The sequence below is a fragment of the Schistocerca gregaria genome, chromosome 9, assembly GCF_023897955.1.
Source record: "Schistocerca gregaria isolate iqSchGreg1 chromosome 9, iqSchGreg1.2, whole genome shotgun sequence".
Lineage (NCBI taxonomy): Eukaryota > Metazoa > Arthropoda > Insecta > Orthoptera > Acrididae > Schistocerca > Schistocerca gregaria.
Genome location: NC_064928.1, coordinates 91,375,599 through 91,395,683, shown reverse-complemented (window position 1 = coordinate 91,395,683; position 20,085 = coordinate 91,375,599). Strand labels below are relative to the sequence as shown.

General features: G+C 39.9%; 1 protein-coding gene across 1 annotated transcript in view; it reads left to right on the top strand.

Moving 5' to 3' along the window:
- The window catches only part of LOC126292308 (ATP-binding cassette sub-family B member 10, mitochondrial-like), a 96,505-nt gene that overhangs the window by 19,364 nt on the left and 57,056 nt on the right, over positions 1-20,085 (top strand). Inside the window, exons 3-4 of the mRNA XM_049986240.1 lie at positions 9,114-9,316; positions 13,945-14,055. Of these exons, the coding sequence (XP_049842197.1) occupies positions 9,114-9,316; positions 13,945-14,055 (314 nt within the window). The remainder of the gene's footprint in view (positions 1-9,113; positions 9,317-13,944; positions 14,056-20,085) is intronic.

Below are 20,085 nucleotides of genomic sequence, written 5' to 3'. Positions count from 1 at the left end.
TTTGGAGGAGAAATTTTTTAATAGCAGCACATTGCTTTTCTGTCAGCATCATTTCAACAACCGCTCAGTTTGGGTTCTGTAATGGATGTTCTACAAAATGAGGAAAATATGACCTCACAAATTCAGTTCTGGCACAACAAAACAAGAAACATTATCCTTTTGCCATTTTCTGTGACCTTATCAAGGGCTTTGAAGTTTGTAAAAAAAAAAAAATTAAAATGTTGGGATGTTAAAGTCCTCCATCCTTGCATGGATAGCATCATATCTCAACAATGAGAAACAGATGTTCATATCAAGAAATGATAGTAAAGGATTAAAACTGAATTCAAAGTGGGGAAAAATTAAATATGGAGTCCCATTGTTCTTATTCCTGTCATTGAGCTTCGTAATTTACCAAATATATTAGAGGGTTCTTCTAAATTGTGATGTTTTATAATGAAACATGTATACTGGTAAAGGACCCAAACAAATCAATTCCAGAAACAGCCTGGAGCCATGCTTTCCATTGGTTCATACCAAGTAGCTTAACCCGTATGTATCCTCGGAGTCTTTCTCTCAGTGGCGTGCTTCAGTAAAATCTTCTCAGTTTACTTAGAAACCGCTTCAGCTTTTGATAGCTGTCTCCATCACCACCACCAGGAGCTAAAATCACTGACTGCTGAGGTTAGCATGGTGCTCTACTTATGCAGATACAGTGGCAGCGACTGGAACCTCCCAAAGAAGGCTGGAGTGGCTCATTCATGGAAGGCAAATTGAGCATCTCCTAGCAGCTCCGTCTCACTGTGGGATCGAGTGACATCAGATAGCGTAAGAGTCCTGAGCCGCATTTGAAACTGCTGCTCCAGCACCCCTACAAGTGTCAAGGATCCATCTTTGCTTTCGCTCGATGTCCAAAGCCCCCATGCCCTACTAAATGTGTACCCCTGGCCTCTCTTAAAATTGTTGCTGTTTGTTCTAATTTCAGCCACCTCTTTCATAACAGAATCTCATTATGATGTGCAATCAGTTCATCCGCCTACAGATTTGGAAAACATCTCGGAGGGGACACTACAAACATCATATTGTTAACTCGCAGTCATTTATTGAGAACATCAGAATAAAGTTAGGCCAAAATGATATAATGGTTAGTGTGGGTGTTGTCACTTTTTACAAGGTGTCAGTACAAGACATGCTGGATCTTTTGGCCCAACAGTTTCCACATAAGATTGTCAAGCTGTTCTGTATTGCCTTAATGACCACATAGTTCCTGTACTGCAAACAATATTATGAGATGACGGATGGTGCAGCTATGGAATCCCTGCTGTCTCCAGGCATCATGAACTTTCACATGGAGCACTTTGAGGAACAGAGCTCTGAACTCTGTAAGGTTGCATTCCTCTTGTTTCCTGTGACAGGTGTTACACTATCATATTTCTTTGTCAAAGTTGGTATGTCAGATATTTATGTAAAAGAAATTTGATGGTGTAATAAGGAACCTTGTCACATCTCGCCTGTTTTAAAATAAATATGATCAAATCTAGGGCCTCGTCTTCTGTTCACTGCAATGTGAAATGTAACTGCTTCAAGCACTGGCATCGCTGCAGCTATTTGATGTCTCTCTGGTGTGTTTGTAAAGAATGCTTCAAAGTTGGTTTGTTTCTTCGGCACTTTTTTTCTTTTTTTAATAAACTTGTTTCGGCTAGGGTGGGTGGTGAGCAAGGGACACAGTGCAAGCTATTAATTGTGTGTTGATGGGCAGGCGACTTCGTGTTCAAAATCACAGCTACAGCTATCCACCTCTACATCTGGAAACATCCAGCAAGCCGGAATAGAATATGTGGCCACACTTTAAAATAAAAAATTCTTTCTTAGCTCTCCATTCTATTTTGTCAATTTTTAAACTCTAGATGCCACAAGTTAAAAAGCTCTTTATCTGTTTCATAATTTTTATTTATTTTGTGGTTGTTGGAACATTAATTCCATTAATTAAATTACCCAAAGTTAAAAATAGTTCTTATTGCCCATATAGTGGACTTGACATTCATTTATGTTCAGTGCTTCATAAATTGCTTCACATGTTTTTGGATTTATTTTAGTTAATGTGCAATGTGGTATTCGGTAAACTAGAGTAGCTCTCTCATGTATCAAGAAATCGCAGTTTGCCTGTCTTTTGCACGTATAGCATGTCTCAAGACAGTATTCTGTTTTGTAATATGAGAAGCCACTTTACTGATCAAATACTGAAATACACTCTCATCCATTTCTAAATAATTTTAATATTAAGACTTGACTTCCTCCACTTTCAGCTCTCGGAACAAATTTTGCTGAATGCTTTTATTACCTTTATGTAATGCATGTTGCTTCATGCAAGTATGTTACCTTTTTTCCATTGCTTTCATCCAAATACACACACAATGCAATTGTGCTACTAGCAACTGCTGCGCGTAATAACAAGTTGTCGCCTGCCATCTTGAAATTTGACAAAAATGTGGCGACAGTGTAATACCCCTTTTTAGCACCACGTCAAAGATCTATGTTGAAGAAATTTGACAAATATTTGATCAGTTTCTTTGTCAAAGAAATGTTATAGTGTAATACCACCATATGGTACGTTGATGACACATTCTTGATATGGTCTCATGGTGAAAATGCATGGCAGCAGATCATCGACTACATGAACAGTGTCTATGCCAGAATTAAATTCACTGTCCGGTTGGAGAGGGATGGCAAGCTCCCATTCTTAAACAATTTAGCTGAGCAGAAAGTGGTCACCCAATGTATATAGTACTAGGGACAGAAAGTTGGCTAAAACCAGACATAAGCAGTAATGAAATTCTGAACTCAGATTGGAATGTATACCTCAGAGACAGGCTGAACAGTGAAGGGGGAGGCGTGTTTGTAGCGATAAGAAGTGCTATAGTATCGAAGGAAATTGACGGAGATCCGAAATGCGAAATAATTTTGGTGAAGGTCACGGTTAAAGCAGGCTCAGACATGGTAATTGGATGTCTCTATAGGCCCCCTGGCTCAGCAGCTGTTGTGGCTGAGCACCTGAAGGATAATTTGGAAAATATTTCGAGTAGATTTCCTCACCATGTTATAGTTCTGGGTGGAGATTTTAATTTGCCGGATATAGACTGGGAGAATCAAACGTTCATAACGGGTGACAGGGACAAAGAAACCAGTGAAATTTTTTTAAGTGCTTTATCTGAAAACTACCTTGAGCAATTAAACAGAGAACTGACTCGTGGAAATAACATATTAGACCTTCCGGTGACAAACAGACCCGAACTATGTGAAACAGTTAACGCAGAACAGGGAATCAGGGCTCATAAAGCGGTTACTGCATCGATGATTTCAGCCGTAAATAGAAATATTATAAAAGGTAGCAAGATTTTTCTGTTTAGCAAAAGTGACAAAAAGCAGATTACAGAGTACCTGACGGCTCAGCACAAAAGTTTTGTCTCAAGTACAGATAGTGTTGAGGATCAGTGGACAAAGTTCAAAACCATCTTACAATATGCGTTAGATGAGTATGTGCCAAGCAAGATCGTAACAGATGGAAAAGAGCCACCGTGGTACAACAACCGCGTTAGAAAACTGCTGCGGAAGCAAAGGGAACTTCACAGCAAACATAAACATAGCCAAACCTTGCAGACAAACAAAAATTACGCGAAGCGAAATGTAGTGTGAGGAGGGCTATGCGAGAGGCGTTCAATGAATTCGAAAGTAAAGTTCTATGTACTGACTTGGCAGAAAATCCTAAGAAGTTTTGGTCTTATGTCAAAGCGGTAGGTGGACAAAAACAAAATGTCCAGACACTCTGTGACCAAAATGTGGTACTTAAACAAAGAATGACAGATTAAAGGCCGAAATACTAAATGTCTTTTTCCAAAGCTGTTTCACAGAGGAAGGCTGCACTGTAGTTCCTTCTCTAGATTGTCGCACAGATGACAAAATGGTAGATATCGAAATAGACGACAGAGGGATAGAGAAACAATTAAAATCGCTCAAAAGAGGAAAGACCGCTGGATCTGATGGGATACCAGTTTGATTTTACACAGAGTACGCGAAGGAACTTGCGTAGAAGAGCGTAGCATTCCAAAGGATTGGAAAAGGGCACAGATCATCCTCGTTTTCAAGAAGGGACATCGAACAGATGTGCAGAACTATAGACCTATATCTCCAATGTCGATCAGTTGTAGAATTTTGGAACACGTATTATGTTAGAGTATAATGACTTTTCTGGAGACTAGAAATCTACTCTGTAGGAATCAGCATGGGTTTCGAAAAAGACGGTTGTGTGAAACCCAGCTCTCGTTTTTCGTCCACGAGACTGAGGGTCATAGACACGGGTTCACAGGTAGATGCCGTGTTTCTTGACTTCCACAAGGCGTTCGATACAGTTCCCCACAGTCGTTTAATTAACAAAGTAAGAGCATATGGACTATCAGACCAATTGTGTGATTGGATTGAAGAGTTCCTAGATAACAGAATGCAGCATGTCATTCTCAATGGAGAGAAGTCTTCTGAAGTAAGAGTGATTTTAGGTGTGCCGCAGGGGAGTGTCATAGGACCGTTGCTATTCACAATATACATAAATGACCTCGTGGATGACATCAGAAGTTCACTGAGGCTTTTTGCAGATGATGCTGTGGTGTATTGAGAGGTTGTAACAGGTTGGTTTGTGGGGGTTAAAGGGACCAGACTGCTTCGGTCATCGGTCCAGGTTGTAACAATGGAAAATTGTACTGAAATGCAGGAGGACCTGGAGAGAACTGACGCATGGTGCAGGGAATGGCAATTGAATCTCAATGTAGACAAGTGTAATGTGCTGTGAATACATAGAAAGAAAGATCCCTTATCTTTTAGCTACTATGTAGCAGGTCAGCAACTGGAAGAATTCCATAAATTATCTGGGAGTACGCATTAGGAGTGATTTAAAATGGAATGATCATATAAAGTTGATCGCTGGTAAAGCAGATGCCAGACTGAGATTAATTGGAAGAATCCTAAGGAAATGCAATCCGAAAACAAAGGAAGTAGGTTACAGTACGCTTGTTCACCCACTGCTTGAATACTGCTCAGCAGTGTGGGATCCGTACCAGATAGGGTTGATAGAAGAGATAGAGAAGATCCAACGGAGAGCAACGCGCTTCGTTACAGGATAATTTAGTAATCTCGAAAGCGTTACGGAGATGATAGATAAACTCGAGTGGAAGACTCTGCAGGAGAGACGCTCAGTAGCTTGGTACGGGCTTTCGTTGAAGTTTCAACAACATACCTTCACCAAGGAGTCAAGCAGTATATTACTCCCTCCTACGTATATCTTGCGAAGAGACCATGAGGGTAAAATCAGAGAGATTAGAGCCCACACAGAGGCACACCGACACTCTTTCTTTCCATGAACAATACGAGACTGGAATAGAAGGGTGAACCGATAAAGGTATTCAGGGTACCCTCCGCTTCACACCGTCAGGTGGCTTGCAGAGTATGAAGGTAAATGTAGATGTAGATGTGGATGTAGATGTATAGGAAATCCATGCAGGCTGACCTGTAGTTGAATGTCAATAGTTTTCGTCGCCCTGCACACAAGAAAGCAGTCCTGAGTAGTACACAGGACAGAGAGAACTGATGATGATGACCATCTAGAGTCTGAATTTTTAGCATCTGAAGTGCATGTTCAGTGAAAATACTTACTGCAAGGGAGAAATAGCAAAAGCTTTCAGGTGTCACCAGTGAAAGATGCCTCATGAATCATCAGAAGAGGCCAAACCAGTTGCCCTACTTCTTCCATACTGTGGAGCAATGACTAACAACATAGGACCTTTGTTAAAGAGGTGTGGACTAGACCAGTGTTTCGGCCCACCTCCAAGATACGAGATACGTTACGCTCTGTTAAAGACAACATTCTTAGAGTTACTGGTATGTATGGTGTCCTTTGTGAATGTTGTAGCTTTTACATAGGTCAAGCTATTCAAAACTGTTGCTGAGCATTGTGCGGAGTATTTACGATATACTAAACAAAGGGAACTTGAGAAGTCAGGAGTGGCTGAATGTTACCTAAAAAATGAGTGTAAAATACAATTTGAGAATATCAGAGTTTTGTCTCAAATATTATAATATTGGGATTCTGTTATAAAAGAAGTGGCAGAAACTAGAATAAACAGCAACTATTTTAACAGAGACCAGAGGTGCACACTTAGTAGGGCATGGGGTGGGTTTTGGACATTGAGCAAAAACCAGGACAGAAGCTTGGGGCTTGTAGGAAAATGGGAGTGGCAGTTTCAAAGACTTGTATTACCGAATTCTAAATACATAAAACTGGCTTACAGGTGATAGAAATAGAGATTGATAGTGTTCGGTAGATGAAGCTGCATGTGTGAAATCCCAAGGAATCCATATGGATAAGAAATGGATTTGACACTGGCATGCGGATGTTAGAAGTAGAGATTGTTAGCGTTCAGTAGATACAGCTGCATGTGTGAAATTCCAAGGAATCCATATGGATAAGAAATGGATTTGGCTTTGGCATGTGGATTAATTAATTGAAACACTCACTTCTGTCACATTTCACTTAGAAATCTCTTCACTGTGTTGATCACAACATATTTTTACTCAACACTGCCTCAGTGCATAATATCCTTGGACAATGTCTCATGAAAAGACCTTAAGAATGTTACACAAAGTTGATAACTGATTGTTCTGCAGGACCCACTGCTGGGACATAGCGCATCTTATACTCTCGTGCCGTAATGTTTACTCCTGAATGGTATCTGTAATTATTAATAAGAGGGAATTTAGTATGAATTGTGAAATCGACAGCCACAATACTATTAAAAATTATTTCCATGTAGAATACATATGCCTGTCTACAGTTCAAAAAGATATTTGTGGTGCAAAAGTCTGACAGGTTGCCAGCAGATACCATGCAAGAAATTGGAAATCTCTAAATATTCAAAACTAAAATATAATAAGTATCTTATCAGCCACTCACTTTTTAATTTATTGGAATATTAGGACTCGGGGATGTAAATGCTGGTTAATCATAACGTTCACATACAATAAACTTTTTGTGCTCCCCTTCTCTGTATACATTCACTACTGCCATTAATTGTATTTTGTATGAGTCCCACACACTGCAACAGTATTGTAAGATGGGACACACAATTGATTTGTAAGCAATCCGTCACTAGGTGAAGGGCTGCAGTGGTTAGCACACAAAACTCACATTTGGGAGGACAACGGCTCCAATCACCATCCAAATTTAGGTTTTCCTTGATTTCCTTAAATCGCTCCAAGCAAATTCTGGGATGGTTTCTTTGAAAGGGCACTGCCAGTTTCCTTTCCTGTCCTTCCCAAAACTGTGCTTGTGCTCTGTCTCTAACAGCATCGCCATTGATGGGACATTAAATCCTCTCCTTTGTAGATTGACAGCATTTTCCCAGTATCCTGCCAATGAACCAGAATCTGCTACCTGCTTCAACTACAACATAGCCTTTGTAATCATTCCATTTCATATCCTTACAGATTGCTACATGCGCATTGTGTATGATGTAGGTATATGAGCTAACTAATTCCACCTGTGATTCATTGATGATGTAGTCACAGGGTACTACATTTTTTCTTGTTATGAAGTAATGAACATTAGTGTGGACAATTTTTCATGTAGTACTTTGTTACGACTAACTACGTCATTTCCAAAACATCTGAGGCTACGATTGATACAGTCTGTTAGGTCATTAGTATACAAAATCAACACTTCTTTGGGGCGTGCCTGAAGTTACTTCTACTTGTGTTGATGAACTCCATCCGTGCTAACATTTGCTGATTTGATCTATTTGTTCACTCAAGGATCATCTCTCAATGATATGGGATTGTGAACATAATACAGTGAAAATAAATAGCTCAAAATACACATACACACAGATTATATAAGTGTGCTTTTATGGGGATAGGACAGGTAGTTTGCCATGGCCTTGCTGAGGCAACGGCTCTGGCATTTGCATGAAGTACTTTAGGAAAACCTTGGCAAACCTAAATTTGGTGGTCAGACAGACCAAACTCCATCCTCCGGAATATGAGGTCAGTGTCTTAACGACTGCACTGCCATATTGGATAAGTTCCTATTTGTATAATGTTCTTTGATTTAGAAACAGTTTGTACCACATAAATTATGTCATAAAAAAGGAAGTAGTTTCACACTGCATCACTAATGCACCCCCCCCCCCCCCCCACACACACACACACACACAAAGGGCAACCAATGGTGACTCCTGGACCACGAACAGACTCTTATGCTCCTTGCACTGCCTCCAATCTGTTTGGAAAACTGACTCCCATCTTGTAAAAATGCAGTTATGTCTCATGAACATCTTCATGTTTCCTCAGTTCACCTGAAAAACTGGACAGCATGCTCCCATGATGAGTGAGACATTGAGCTCAGGAGAATGACTAAGCATTACTATCATGTGCTGTATATCTTGGTACAAGATTTTCTTGTGAAAGCATTACATTGTGATGACGTATTGCAGAATGACAGGACTTTGTAATTGTTCCCCTCCATTACTAACCATTACTGCTCGAGTCCTCTAAGGCCCATGCACTGTTTATGAAGAATATTTTAGTTGCCTTTCTAAAGAGAAGAGATATATTTTAGTATTCTTTTTTGTCTCCTTGCACAATTTCATTCTCTGATAGAAGGTGCTGTTTTCAGTTCTCTCTCTCTCTCTCTCTCTCTCTCTCTCTCTCTCTCTCTCTCTCTCTATCTCCCCCCCCCCCCCCCTTGACAAAGTTCTTCGTATCTTGAATGCTACAGACCAGTCACAAATATTGTTTGGTTCTCCATATAACTGTGCTTTGTTAATAAATGTTGGGGTGGTACCAAGTTAAATGCTTTTTCACAAGTTCAGAAATGATACACGTACCTAACTGCCTCAATAGTGACTTGTAGGAGATCTTGTGGTAAAAGCGTAAGTTAGGTTTCACACAATTGATTTTTTCAGAATCCTTCTCAGTTTGCACAGAGGAGTTCATTCTGTTAGAGATTCATTGCAAGTGAGAAATCCTTTGAGGCTTTTGAAAGTGCTGGCACAGTAAAATAATGTCTATTTTTTGAAATTTCTGTTTCTCAGGGTACCGCATAACGCAAGCTCTGCGGCAACGGGTGTTTGGCTCGATAGTGAAACAGGAAGTTGCCTTCTTCGACCGTAACAAGACAGGGGAGCTGATCAACCGACTCTCATCTGACACATCTGTTGTAAGCCAGGCAGTCACTTCCAATGTATCAGACGGACTGCGCTCCACAGCTATGGCTACTGCAGGTGTTTCTATGATGGTATAAACTGCTTTAAATTATCTGTTGTATGTCTTTCTAGCATGTCTTTATTTATTTATTCGCTCAGTCATTCATTCACTTAAAATGTCATGCTCTGTTAATCCCATCATGAATGAGAGCCTTAGAGGTGTCCCTCTAATCTTGAGCAGACGTGGACAGATTCAGGTGCTGTTATAATTTGGTCTGTCCTTATAAACCTGGAATTTATAAATTTATCATCCCTCTGTACAATGTCTCTTCTTTTCATTGACTTCATTTTCTTTGAGTTGGTCTTGTGCTGGAAACTGGACAGAACTGCTCTTTCTTCTGAATACAAAACGAAATGATAGAATCAACTTCTATTTTTATCTGCATATATTCATCCAACATTTACAGCCTGGAAAAACCTCATACAATCTATGTCTGCCATACAACTTTTGACATTACATGCACTGTGTACATTCGTTTTGACAGATCATAGCAAACTAACTAACTACTACTTTTCATCTCATGACATAAGTGTTGAGTATCACAAATGTCCTTACTCGCTGATGCCTGGTGTAACTCCAAGGCAGGACCAGCTGCAAGGAGAAACCACCACACCAGCAAGTGCTGCAATGTGTGGATCTGCTGCCCTCATTGTGCTGTCTGATAGAGACACTGCGCGAATTTACACTTGATAACATGCACAGATAGAAACGAATTCCCACACCCAGTATGTGTGTTCCATCAAACAAACTATTAGAAAATATTTTCTAGATTGACGATCCTCATTCGTCTCCACTAACAGCATGGTGCATCCTATCACTTAGATGAAGTGATAGGGTACACCAAATGTCTCTGACCATAGACAAATGATGTCTCAGTTGTAGAATCTCTCTAATTAAACATTGCTAATACAGGCTAAACTCTTTCTCTGGCATTATTAACTAAAAACAACAATTTCACCACATATTCTGTCTTTTAACTTTGAAAAGAAGACAAATTGAAACTACTAATATATAGAATTTGTGTTAAGCACTATTTCATTTATTTATGTGTGAAAAAAAAACCCTCTCCATAATATATCAGACTTAGAATTCTTTCACTCACAATTATCTAATTGTCCTGATGTATCTTTCATATCTGCAAGAAAAAGGGAAGTTCAGAGTGTAAGTAATAGTTGCATGCTCTAGACACAACTGCTTTTATATTTTTTCAGTTATTCTGTAGACATACCTGACTCACTGAAGTAGTGTAAAGGCCCTTTCTTGGCACAGACCACCTCAGAAATTAATCTGTTCATGAATCAGTTTTTCTACCAGTCTTATATTTAATGATGATGTAAATAAAATGGAAAGAAACTTCCACATGGGAAAAATATATTAAAAACAAAGATTGCAAGACTTACCAAGCGGGAAAGCGCCGGCAGACAGGCACAATGAACAAAACACACAAACACACACACACAGAATTACTAGCTTTCAGGAAAGAGGGAAGGAGAGGGAAAGACGAAAGGATGTGGGTTTTAAGGGAGAGGGTAAGGAGTCATTCCAATCCCGGGAGCGGAAAGACTTCCCTTAGGGGGAAAAAAGGACAGGTGTGCACACACAAACACACACACACACACACACACACACACACACACACACACACACACACACACACACACACACACACACACACACATATATATCCATCTGCACATACACAGACAGACAGGCCTTTAAATATGTCTGCTTGTGTCTGTGTATGTGCGGATGGATATGTGTGTGTGTGTACGCGAGTGTACACCTGTCCTTTTTTCCCCCTAAGGGAAGTCTTTCTGCTCCCGGGATTGGAATGACTCCTTACCCTCTCCCTTAAAACCCACATCCTTTCGTCTTTCCCTCTCCTTCCCTCTTTCCTGAAGAAGCAACCATCGGTTGCGAAAGCTAGTAATTCTGTGTGTGTGTTTGTGTGTTTTGTTCATTGTGCCTGTCTGCCGGCACTTTCCCGCTTGGTAAGTCTTGGAATCTTTGTTTTTAATAAGTCTTATATTTAAGTAAGAAGACCATTCTCCATTTAACTTTACTTATCAATATTTAATTGATGGACAAATAACTCAGGTAATGGTAATTTATGGATTCTACATCTTACTTGATCTTTTCTTCAAGTAAAGTAGGTAAATATGGAATTCTTTATTTGCATTAAAATAACTTCCTCTATAAAATACGTATCAATCCAACCATATCATTTGACCAATTATTAACTATGAGTATAAACTTTCCCCGAATAAACTTTTTATAAATCTGTTCATTATTACAGAATAGGTAGACTCGTTTAGCAGGCTCTCAGTAGGCATCACCAAACATGGATTACTGCATGTATTTCTATGCCATCTGCTGTCTTCTTCATATTATTAATATAAAACCAACAGAGTCACAAACTTTTAACCCTAGCAACCTTTCATTGCTCTACATATCATGTTATCTGCCTATCACATTCTGCGTCATTAATAATTCGCAAAGCTCAGACATGTGCATCCATATCGTCTATTTACTACATGCTTCTATCAGTGAACTGTAAAACTCAGATCCACTTGTGTTGCAACTTTGGAGTAAGTCATAAGATATTGATTATATCCTAACTCTGTAGGCATCGACCATACACTATCTCCCACAGAAGGCTTGTGTCTGTACTATCATACATCATCTTTCATTGATAGTGTTCCAATATATATTCTTTCACTCCTCCTATTGGTGACGTCACAATCTTTTTTGGTATCCCAAGCTTAACAGTTACACCAATTTACATACATGGATACACATTCCTGCTCAGTGCTCTATCTCCACTACTTCCTCACTTCTTTCAAAGTGGCTCACTCTTATTGTGTTCAGAATCTGTCATGTGTGCCATTCCTCTGTGCCTATCTTCATGTGGCTAATAAATTTTTAGTCATTTTATGTGTCGCACACTGAAGGGATCTGTACATTACCCGTGTATGGTGGATGTTCTCTTGTTGCTTGATTCATACATAGGGGTTCCACTGGTTTCTCTTTGTTTGAGAGTTAATGATTCAGTTAAGATGCTGAAATGCTCTCCATTTGACACAATAATTATGCTCGTCATTTGTTGATTATGCCTGTGAGAACAACAATTACTTACCGAGCGAGGTGGCGCAGTGGTTAGCACACTGGACTCGCATTCGGGAGGACGACGGTTCAATCCCGTCTCCAGCCATCCTGATTTAGGTTTTCCGTGATTTCCCTAAATCGTTTCAGGCAAATGCCGGGATGGTTCCTTTGAAAGGGCACGGCCGATTTCCTTCCAAATCCTTCCCTATCCCGAGCTTGCGCTCCGTCTCTAATGACCTCGTTGTCGACGGGACGTTAAACACTAACCACCACCACCAACAATTACTTTTTTTGCATGTGAGTATCCAATGTTAAGGTGCTCATTATTTCTGCAGATTAACTTGTCATAAGGTAGTCAAAGAATGCATAAAATTCAAGAAACCAGATAGAATAAAGAAAATGAAAATGTTACATATAAAACAAACTGCCTAAGAAATGTATCAGTTAACTCAGGAGTTTGGTGGTCGTCGATGTGTCTGGCCTACAAAGAGGCCTGACTCTCCTAAAATCATCTCTAGGTATGTGGGGCTAAAATTTCATATTGTGTCCTGGAGACTGGCCCCTGCTCCTGCACATTAGTTGTTTTCCAACTGTTGATTAGAAAATGACCAATGTGCCTTAACATATTTGCCTTGATTATTCGTATGAGAGGATGTAAAAGTGAGAGACTGCTTATTCCACTGATTATGTCAGCATTATTAATTCAGCTGCTTAACTTCACAAAATCCGCTCTTGTTCTTTCGTTGAAATCTTGAAGGATGATGATGGTTTCCATCTTTATTTTCTGATTTATGGTTCTCACTCTGTGAGCAATCTACTCTTCCTTTGCTAAGTGCATCTAATCCTTCTACAAAGGTTAAAAATCATTGACTATCACCCACCCCCTATGTCATGTATCTTTTCTTATGTGGTAAGATACCCTTCTCACCAGCACCTTGATCAAATGACTCTCCTTGATGGAGTTGTCTAAATATTTTTACCTGGTCAGATATACCACAATGTGCTTTTTGTAACTACCCCAACTATTGTTATAGTGCTTCGCATCCAATAATTCCAACGTTGACTACTGCTCAGTACTGGATGACCAGTACTTTCTCCTAATCTGTGCTTGAAAGCCATCCCAGGAGGAAAATTCCTCAGATGGTCTGTTCCCCATTCAGCAGCATCCCCTTAGAGCAAAATCAGTTCTTTTAGTGTTGTTCCAGCACTTTGGTAACAGTTTTGAAAATGCTGTTAAGAAGTGTATGGGATAAACATCTCCATCAGGCTGAGACTTTGGGAAACTGTGTGGACAGGTTGGTACCTCCCCCCTATATTTAATTCCTTGATCAACTCTGTCAAGAGCCCACTGTTTCCATAAATTTCCACATAGCTAACTTGTCCTTGGTTTTATTGAGTTCCTCCCAAAGCTTTCATAAATGGTCATTGGTTCTTTCTAGAACAACTGTGAATTGCAGTATATTGGTGGCTGATTCTTGAAATAGTTGTTTCTTTGCATTTTCATATAGAAATAATTATAATGTTTTTTTTATTTTTATTTATTTATTTCCACAGTTCTACATGTCACCCCAGCTGGCACTTGTTGGCCTTGCAATTGTACCCCCTCTGGCTGGTGTTGCCATTGTTTATGGGAGATTTGTGAGGCAGATCACCAAGGCAGTGCAGGTGAGTACATGTATCTCAAGAGTATTGACTCCAAGATGAAGCTGTTGTGGAGGAATTCTCTTGTAGGTGCTGGTTCACTAAAGCTATTACAAGTCATAGCAGGCTATCAGATAGTTGCAGCTTGTTGCTTGTTCATCGAGTTCAACTCGTCACTTGTGACAGGATGACATGTCACACAAAGCAAGATAATTTGGACATATCAGTTACATAAAAGATTTATGCATATATAGTAAGTTTGCTTGTGACAGTTATCAGAAAGAAAACATATTCACTTCGAAAAAAGACGCAACAGTTACTTCAGTCTGTGTTGAAACTTCACATACTGGGTTCAAAGTGTGGTAGAAGTCTACTGCTAAGAAAAACAATCCATGTGTTATGAGCTATCTATATCTGTCCGTGACTGATAATGTTGATGGTACAATGATTTCTTCAGGTGTAGGAAAACACAAATTGGTGGAGGGCAAGATGACATATATCTGATAGATGTTCAAATGTTGCCTGGGACAACTCTTAGAGAAAAAGTGTTGTGTGCTGAGCAATATGTGTGAGAGCTTTTACATCTACATCTACACTCTGCAGAGGGTGCACCACATTGTACCAGTTATTAGGGTTTCCTCCCCGTTCCATTCATGTATGAAGTGGGGAAAGAACAATTATTTGAATGTTTCTGTGTATCCTGTAATTATTGTAATCTTATTCTCATGATCCCTTTGTGAGTAATACGTAGGTGAATGTAGTATACTCTTAGAGTCCTCCTTTAAAGCTAGTCCTTGAAACTTTGTTAGTAGACATTCTTGAGATAGGAAATGTCTATTTTCAACAGCTTTGTCGTAGATCCCCAGATGATGTGCTCTGAGCATCCTGCATCCCTTGTTCTGGATGGTTTGTGGCACTCCTCTTACTTGAAAGTCAAGAATCAAACCAAACAGGTGGGTGCAATTTTTCTGCCTTACAAGAAGCCTTTACTTGATACCACACCAACACGTATTAATGAAAGTGTGATCGTATGGGTGTATCAAATGTAATTTGTAACTAGATTTAGGATTTCTTATTAGGGAGAATGCAGCATGGTTTCTTGACATAATACACAATTATCGGTTGAACAAGGGTTTTGTAAATGAGCTCCATTGTGTGTAACTATACTTCCTGAGCATTCTTTCAGTGAATCTCAGTCTTGCGTCTGCCTTTCGTAAGATTAGTTTTGCGTGTTCATTCTACTTAAAAATGCTCTGTGTGCATACTCACAAGAAACCACTTGGATGCGAGAGCATAAAAAGCCAGTGATGTTTACGGCATTCGAAGTCTCACATATTGTCTACCGAGCAACCACAATATTGCCTCCTAATGGCAACAGGGGTGGGACTGGAGGTATCCCATAGTGTGCATAACATGAGCCTATGTAAGATAGTTGAACACGGTGTGCATAACATGAGCCTGTGTAACGTAGTTGAACTGATTAATCAGTGAGTAACTCGGAACAGTGCTGCAGTGCTAGTAGTGTTGATACAAAGCAGAGCAATGGCAAAGATAAACAAAGCAAACATGGTATTATATCTACAACAGCTGCTGCTGAAGTTGACATTTTGTCTGAAAGGAATCCAAGAAATGTTGCAGAGTGAAAAAGAAGTGGCAGATTAAATATTAGCATTTTTGCAAGATGAGTTAGTGGAATGTGTTGTGTCATATACGCTCGACTTTGTGGGCAATGTACTTGAGCAATACAGTGATGATGATACATACTCGACATGTGAAAGTGATATTGAAACAGGTGTCAAGCTATGTAGTAAATAATTTTTGTCGGACAGTGAGCCACAGGTCCTGTCTCCAGTGAAATGTAGTGAAGGACAATCATTGTCCAAGGGACGGGTATTAAACATAATTACATATGCGGAAGATCATCCACAAAATATTAAAAAAAGCAATTATGAATACGTTTCGAGTAATTCCGTAGCAGTATGACCGTATAGTATATTGAAAACACTGCTGATACTTAAGGGGAGAAACTGCACTTCGTACAAAAATGTTTCAAGAATGCTTGATACAATTTACCGAATGTGCATGATAGTGGCCTACTACATTATACACGTCAAAGTGTGCTGGATGATTCTTTCTCGTGTGCATGATCATTCAAGGGCAGTAGAGAATATTTACACCAAAGCAAGCAAGAGCAGGAAAATGGGTGTAAGAGAACCACAGTTACGGTATGAGCACCTCTTTGGGCAGTAGCTGGTCAAAATAACTTCCTTTTGATTGATCCCTGGTCTGCATATAAAAATAATACTCCTTTAAAGCAAACTACCTCTCCTAAAAACATATTGTCGCACTACCTGCAGCTATGACTTAAAGTATAATCCGTTTCATGATAAGCTCCACAACAGACTGCTTTGGATTTGGCTGCATGCCATTAGTTCTCATCAGCCCATTACACCAATATGATTTCTTTAAGAGTGGGTACTTTGCTGAACGTCCTGCATGGTTGTATGTCGCATGGAGTTCGCCTTAAATCTTGATAGTGTGAACCTTTATGACCATTGTGGTGCTCCATTTTTCTTTTGGTGTTTATGGTGCAAGATAATGGTTTGTTTTGAACATTTCTTGAATTTCAACAATATCCATTTTGTGAAGTATAATACCTACTTCTAATAGATGGTTCAGCTGTGCACCTCTGACACTTATTTTCTGTTGCCCTCCTTATACACATTGTGAGTCATTAGCAGCTAATATATTTCCTGTCATAATTGTTAACACAACACTTTCAACTGAGCCTTACTAAAGACTGAACTTGTGACCTTACCCTCAAGGAGTTCCTTATCAGAGATATTTAATGGGTGTTGGTTCTTCTAGTGACTGTTCAGCAATCGTGCAATCATTCAGTAAGAGGTCTCTCTCTGTACATTACAGTTGTTTATATTAAGGCTCAACTGCCAATCTGTGTACCAAGAGTTGATCTTCTCCAGGTTTTTCTGCATATTGCTACAATTTTCTTGCAAAATGGAATAAGGTAATGAATCACTACAGTTGTAAATAGTTTTGTTGGTTCAGTCGCAACCTCTTTTGAGCAATCATAAGCCCATCTTCAGGTGAGTAAGAACCATTAGATGTGTGACTGCTGCACACTGGACAGAGGCTACTGGAAGGTGAGAGCCACATGTGGAACTGACATTGGCTTATAATTGGCTGAAAGTGGTCATGAATGAACCAAGAAAACCAGTTCAGTGTTGAGTCCGGCCATCCGTGGTTGTGGGCCATTGAACCCGAGCATGTTCTGCTTTAGGTGATCATCTCTGTTCTCACCTACATTTGATGGTGGCCACTGATTATGGCAGACGGGTTGTTGGAAGTAATGCCGACATAAAAAGCAGAAAAGCAGTGCAAAAGTTGCTGCAGAGTTGGTGTATAATGTGACTACTTTTAGATGTGGCTCTGTCTGTTATGAGGTAGCTGATGTGTGATTATGTGCTGGTATCCTAATCTCTGAGCAGCATGACACAGCTGTAAACAAAATACGGGAGGTTTGGTATGTGATATGACTGTTTTTACATATGGCCCTGCCTCTGACAGGGTAGCACATACTAGTGATGTTGTATGCTACATATTACTGTCTCATTCACGGAACTATGCTGCACAGTTGTGACACAATGGACCTTCATTTTATGGAATAGTGCTCTCATTTCTCTCTGTATGACCTTAGTTTTTTGTGGTCTTTGAAAATATTCGAGGTAAAAGCTGCAGTTATGGATTTAACAAAGTTATGCCCAGTATCTTTCCAGTTATTTATACAGTCTCTGATAGTGGTTTAATTCTGATGATCCTATTGATGGAAAACAGCCCTACCAAGCCTTCATACCCTATTGACACTGTTCTTGAAAGTCGCCTGTCCATGACAATCTTTTGCTCATGGGCATTTGTGTTGACTAAACAAACTGATGAATCAAAGTTTGATGAATAGTGGGCAAAGTGTAAAGTATTTTATTCAGAAAAAGCCACAGACTTTCAATCAAGCTGGAAAAGAACCTTTAATGCTAAAATTTTTTTTAAAAAAGTAACCAGATTAAAGGCTTTCTGTTTGAAACTGTGCAGCTGTGAAATCTAATAACTCTGCTACTGGGTAACATTCAATACTGTCAATGAAATCTTTTTACACTTCCGTATGAGTGGCTGCATTGAAATTCCATTTGTTCTATGAACAAGGTGGTGGGGTAGCCATTGGCTCACCACTTGTCTGTGGGATTGCTAATCTCTAAGTGGAGCAGTTTGAGGAAATCCACCAAAATCTGCTTGGCTCAAATCTATCCAGTGCACACTCATATACCTTCATACGTGAAAGCATGACAGAGTGACTTTGACTGGGTTCCTGGTCCACCTGAATAGAGTCCATCAAAACATACAGTTCATGATGGAGCTGGAACAGAATGAATGCCCACCATTTTTAGACATTGTAATGAATAAGAAAGCAGATGGTACCCTAGGACATGCAGTTTATGGAAAGAAGACCCACACAGATCTGTACCTTCATGCAAGAAGTTACTATCTTCCAGCTTAGTGGTACACTGTTCTAACAGCTCTAGGACAGAGCATGTACCATTTGTGACAAAGGCAGCCTCCTAGATGAGCTGCAGCATCTTAAAGGTACTTTTCATCAAAATGTGTACAGCAGAATGCAGATTAGGTGTGCATTGAAGGAAACAAGGGATACAGCCATCTGCAAAGGAGAGGTAGAGAAAGAGACTCTCATCTTTATTCTCTACACTGGGCCTCTTCCAGTCAAAATTGCAGAAATCCTCAGAAGGAACATCAAAGCAATCTTTCAACTACACAAAATAGTATTTGTAACACATTAGATGTGTATGCCTGAGCCAAAAAGCCTCAACAAAGAACAACAAAAATGTTTTGTCAAACTAGCAGCTTTTTGGAGGGCATTATTAAAGAATGATTTGAGATAAGGCTCCATGACATTCTCATCAAAGGGATGAGGGCTGCCAGCTAAGTTCAGTGGGAAGCCAGCACTAGCAGCCATACACCAAGTCCACACCCTGGACAAGTCTAAGTGTACAGAGAGTCAAATAGCAGTCCACTGCCCACTTCAGGTCAACAAAGCTGCAAAGGGGAAGAGGTGAAGAGGCACAGCGCTGCTCAGGAATATACTGGGTGGCTATAAATAAAGTGCAGCTTCTCACAGAGGACCAGTTTGGGCTGTAAATATTGCACGGCAGCAAAGTTTGGTAGTTATTCTGATGTGATTTACACTGCAAAAAAATTAGTTCCAAAAATACTGAAAACAGAATTGACAGCAAGAAACAAGACAACAGCTGTCAATAGTTATGCTATACCAATATTGACTTATTCATTTGGAGTAGTGAAATGGAGTAACACACAACAAGAAGCACTCAATACACTTACATGATCACAATGCCACAAATATAGAATACATCACATACATTCAGCAACAGAAAGATTCACATTAAGCAGAAAGGAAGGGGATTTATCGACATAAAAAACCTACGTTATGGACAGGTAGACAATTTAAGAAAATTCTTTCTAGAACAAGCAGAAACTAGCAAAATACACAAAGCAGTCACTCATATAAATACATCGGCTACACCCCCACCCTGCAAGTCCGGGGCTTAGAATAGGCCCTAGTTATTCCTGCCTGTCGTAAGAGGCGACTAAAAGGAGTCCCTCCCCCTCAAGGGGGTAGTTAGCGCCTGCGTCCAGAGACGGACGTTTGCACGACCTATATTTGTGGTCATTTTGGTTTGTTCACTACTTCTGGTTTCTTCCTTCCTTTGATTGGTTCCTTTCTTTGTTCTTCTCCATCTCACTGTCTTACTTCCTCTTTCCCTTGCCTTCTTCTCCTTGCCTTCTCTGGTCTCCACCTCGGCATTTGAAACAGTCTGTCCTTTCTTTCCCTCTATCCTTTCTTTTTCCTCTTCTTCCTTCCTCCCTGTGCGTGCCTGAAGGCTGACCCACGCGTTCGCACGCGTAGCCAGTGACGGGGTAACGCATAATTCCGCGCCCTGGGTAGACAAG